Source organism: Gymnoscopelus braueri (assembly GCF_963280865.1).
Source record: "Gymnoscopelus braueri genome assembly, chromosome: 6".
Taxonomy (NCBI): Eukaryota; Metazoa; Chordata; class Actinopteri; order Myctophiformes; family Myctophidae; genus Gymnoscopelus; species Gymnoscopelus braueri.
Genome location: NC_137607.1, coordinates 2,038,614 through 2,043,613, shown reverse-complemented (window position 1 = coordinate 2,043,613; position 5,000 = coordinate 2,038,614). Strand labels below are relative to the sequence as shown.

The 5,000-nt window shown below is 41.0% G+C and overlaps 1 protein-coding gene across 1 annotated transcript in view; it reads left to right on the top strand.

The window, feature by feature from the left end:
* Positions 1-5,000, top strand: part of LOC308086395 (inaD-like protein) — a 155,880-nt gene that overhangs the window by 32,376 nt on the left and 118,504 nt on the right. The window contains 2 exon segments of the mRNA XM_080429915.1: positions 1,599-1,673; positions 3,800-4,015. Coding sequence (XP_080286041.1) covers positions 1,599-1,673; positions 3,800-4,015 — 291 coding nt within the window.

The window sequence follows — 5,000 nt, the reverse complement described above, 5'->3', positions numbered from 1 at the left end:
CCATGGCCTCAGATTTGGAGATGCTGATTTTCATCCCAGTTGAACGTGAGGAAGACAAAGGAGCTCCTCATAAGCCCCCGGAGGAAGGATGACCTCGACCCGATTCCACAGCTGACACTTGGTGGTGAGGTAGTGGAGCGGGTTAGCAGTTACAAATACCTCGGGACCACTATTGACAATGGATTGACCTTTAATGACAACACACAGGCCATCTTTGCAAAGTGTCAACCTACCTCCTACGGAGGCTGACACGCATGGACGTGGCCCCTCCCATCCTCCGCAGCTTCTACATCTGCCATATAGAAAGCCTCCTTACCTTCTCTTTCCTGGCTTGGTATGGGGGGCTCTCACAGACCAACAAGGCTAAGCTGCGGAGGGTGACCACCTTGGGGTCTAAGCTCTGTGGGGTACAGTGCTCTACCCTTCAAGCAGGAAAGATCGCGAGAGACTCTACTCATAATCTCAGCACCTGCTTTCAGGTCCTGCCCTCGGGTAGGAGATATGCTGCCTCTCTATTTAGGAAGGCAAAGGGTAGTGCCAGTTTTATCCCCTCAGCCATTAGGCTTCTAAATAAACACAAACTCCTAATACCTGATCCACCTCACCTGGTTGAACTGGACTTGCTCGCTAATGCCCCCCCCCCCCCCATGCACACACACACACACAGGCACCTGGATGAGCTGGACTCTGTGCTAATCGCTCTATGGACTTACATACATGCACACACACACACACACACACACACACACACACACACACACACACACACACACACACACACACACATGAAACATATACAAACACATACTGGGTGCTCCACAAGTGTGGAGAGGACATTGCTTTCTTTTAAAGTCTCTTTACATTTTTTTAATTTTTAATCTTTTTGAAGTACTTTGCTAGGTGTTTTAATTGTGATGTTTATTTATGTATTGTCTTGTTGAATGAATGCATTGACCTGAGCAAAACAAATTTCCCTTGTGGATAATAAAGACATCTAATCTAATCTAATCTCTAGTCTGAAGACGTTATGTAAACTAGCAGTTATTCAGTATGGTCTGGAGCAGTCAGAACTCCCACACGACATCAGGTGGGAGCTGCTGGCAGACACTGATCCCACAAGAAAAAGTACACAAACAAGGGAACCAGGGGACCTGGTACTGCCAGACCCCTAGTGGTTGAAATCTGAATGGCCGGAAATCTGAATGGCCGACAGAGCACTACGTCACGCTAAAAAAACGTTTTTGTCCATATATGGACAAAAGAGGGACCGACAAAGCCTCATGTAGGCCTGACCCCCTGGGTCTGGCAAAAATCCACCCTGTAAACTCACAAAAAAAGGGCAAATCCCCCAGGTGATGTCATGGTGATGTCTCTCGCGATGATGTCACAACGCATCCACGACGCGTTGTCAGCTTGTAGGTCTGCTGGGCGCGCGACACCGTCGTGCTGCGAAGAATAAAGTAAGCTCTATAGCCCCTCTTCTCTCAGCAGCAGATACTTAGCTGCATCAACAGTGAAAAGTTGTGAAGCAGACTTTGTTTTAAACACAAGCAGTACACCCAGAAACGTTTGTGTGTGTGTGTGTGTGTGTGTGTCAGATTGAGTTGAAGCTGTCCTCCCTGCTGTCCGGTCAGACACCACAGACGGACAGCTGTCTCCTTCAACGTCAGCAGGTAACCACACCCACACTGAGAAAAAACTATAACAGATACATCATCATCATCAGCCTATAATTCTACAAAGCTCTGTGCGTGCCTCTTCTGCCCGGTTCTCCTCAGTGTCTGGAGCAATTGATCTGAATTTGCACACATCCATTGACCATTACCATGTGCACGGAACAGCGAAGCCCGTTTTCCCCAAATGTCAGCTGTTTATTAGGGTTTTTGTGTTCGCTGGCTCACGGGTTGCCAAATCATGTGCGTAAAACAAGCGCACCATCCCGCGCGTGCGTGTGTGTTGCAACTGTTGCAGGTACCAAGTACTAAGTCACCTTTTATGCCTGATGTACTGTCTGTGCACAGAGCATAACCCAAGAGCTTGTAGATCTGCTGTTTATTTCCAAAATCGTGGAAACTTTGTGCAAATCTTTGAATATATGTTTTAAGACTAAATGTTTTAAGTCCGATCTGTGCTTCTGGGGGGTCCCTGGAACAACATGTTTTGAGATGGGGGTCCGCGGCCAAATACATATCATTGTGGGGGGTCCTTGACATGAAAAGGTTTGAGAACCATTCATATAGCGACATATGTTTTTCAGAAAACTGAATCCCCCAGAAGCAAAGATTTGAGTTACAAATGTTTGCTTTAAAAATATATATATATTCAAAGATTTGCACCCATTTTCAATATAACAAATTAAAAAAAATAGCAGATCTACAAGCTCGTAGCGCGGCACTCACTATGAGCTTGTATATCTGCTATTTTTTAAATAGCCAAAGAAATCTAAAAATGACACAGATTCTTTCCAGGTTATAATTGTATTTTAATTGTTGGTGAAACCAGTGTGGTTTATTGCATCGTATTGTGACTCATGTTCAATGTTCCCTGAATATTTATATCATCTGTCACTCCCTAAAAAAACTACATAAAGCCATTGTACACAGTGTAAAGATGATTAATATCACAAAATAGAGCTATTTAAAGGGACTACACCATGAATTTTAACTTTTTCTTATTTTGTGTGTGTTTTTGGTCTCCCCTACCTCTCTTCTATCCTCAAAAATACCCCAGTTTGAACACTCAGGCTTTCACAGCAAATCTGGGGTTTTCTGTAAATTGGTCTAAAAACAGGCCAAAATTAATTGTTCCCTGACGTGACGTGACGTGACGTGACGTCACGTCAGGGAACAAATCCTCCCGTTTTTCAGTTCCAACCAAAAGAAAACAGGAGATAACATGCATACAAACTGGCTCAATAGCGCCACGTGCCAAATCAGGACAATGTGGTATTGCAGGTGAAAGTGCTTTATAAGCCAGAGAGAAGTTAGTTGGAATGAGTATATCTGAGGCTTGATTTAGGCTCAAACCTTTTGAAAAACATTTGAGGGACATAAACAATATGATATTAAATATTATTATTATTTTTTTAATTCATGGTGTAGATCCTTTAACACTGTTACTGAACAAACACTCTATAGTAATGATTACTATCACAATATAGAGCTATTTAACACTGTTACTGAACAAACACTCTATAGTAATGATTACTATCACAATATAAAGCTATTTAACACTGTTACTGAACAAACACTCTATAGTAATGATTACTATCACAATATAAAGCTATTTAACACTGTTACTGAACAAACACTCTATAGCAATGATTACTATCACAATATAGAGCTATTTAACACTGTTACTGAACAAACACTATAGTAATGATTACTATCACAATATAGAGCTATTTAACACTGTTACTGAACACACACTCTATAGCAATGATTACTATCACAATATAGAGCTATTTAACACTGTTACTGAACAAACACTCTATAGTAATGATTACTATCACAATATAAAGCTATTTAACACTGTTACTGAACAAACACTCTATAGCAATGATTACTATCACAATATAAAGCTATTTAACACTGTTACTGAACAAACACTCTATAGCAATGATTACTATCACAATATAGAGCTATTTAACACTGTTACTGAACAAACACTCTATAGTAATGATTACTATCACAATATAGAGCTTTAACCTTTTAACTGAAACCTTTTGTTTTAACCAACAAACATCACCTAACCTGTCTGTCTGTCTGTCTGTCTGTCTGTCTGTCTGTCTGTCTGTTAGGAGGAGGAGCAGGTAGATGAGATCCTAGCAGAGCCTCCAGGCCTCAGCCTGCAGGAGGAAGAGGAGGAGGAGGAGGAGGAGGAGGAGGAGGAAGACGAGGATGAGGAGGATGAGGAGGATGAAGGAGAGTTGGCGTTGTGGAGTCCAGACATCCAGACACTGGAGCTGCAGAAGGACAGAGACCGAGGGATGGGCTTCAGTATCCTAGACTACCAGGTTATTATCATTATTAATATTATTATAATATGTTAGTGAAGGACAGAGACAGAGGGATGGACTACCAGGTAGAGCTCTTCACGGGTAAAAAAAAAAAAAAAAAAACGGGGCGGAACTGAAATGGAAATGTGAACTCTGATCCGATTCCGAGCCGTTCCGACTTAAAAAAAAAAAAAAAACACGGACCCGGACCCTAATTGGACCGGTGGAATTTGTTCTGAACCCGATTATTTCCGAGACCCCTTCAAAAAAGCGCATATGAAACTACAAAAATAAATAAATACATACGCGCAGAGGAATTAATTTAATATGCCTGACAAAAGGTTTTCTTTGTAAATGAATGTGGACTTTATGAATGAATAGCAGACCTATTGACCAATGAGCATTTTATGATTCACCTCGTCAGAGGAATCCATGATTTGCACAGCGGAAATGACATCATCAACTTGAGACGGGCATTGCCCCTATTGAGTAAAACATGAACTGTTTCTAAAATAAATACAATATTTAAGGTGTTTTAAAACTGTTATTTTTGTTATAGAGAACAATTATAATGTATGAAGGCATATAAGGCTTATTATCCAGGCATCATTTTTAAGTATTTTTTTTAAGGTGTAGTTTTTGAGCCCAGTTTTAAGGAATGTTAAACGTGATGTTTGGTATGGTATCCTGTGTTAGAGTTGAGGAATGTTAAATGTGATGTTTGGTGTGGTATCCTGTGTTAGGGTTGAGGAATGTTAAACGTGATGTTTGGTATGGTATCCTGTGTTAGAGTTGAGGAATGTTAAACGTGATGTTTGGTATGGTATCCTGTGTTAGAGTTGAGGAATGTTAAACGTGATGTTTGGTATGGTATCCTGTGTTAGGGTTGAGGAATGTTAAACGTGATGTTTGGTATGGTATCCTGTGTTAGAGTTGAGGAATGTTAAACGTGATGTTTGGTATGGTATCCTGTGTTAGAGTTGAGGAATGTTAAACGTGATGT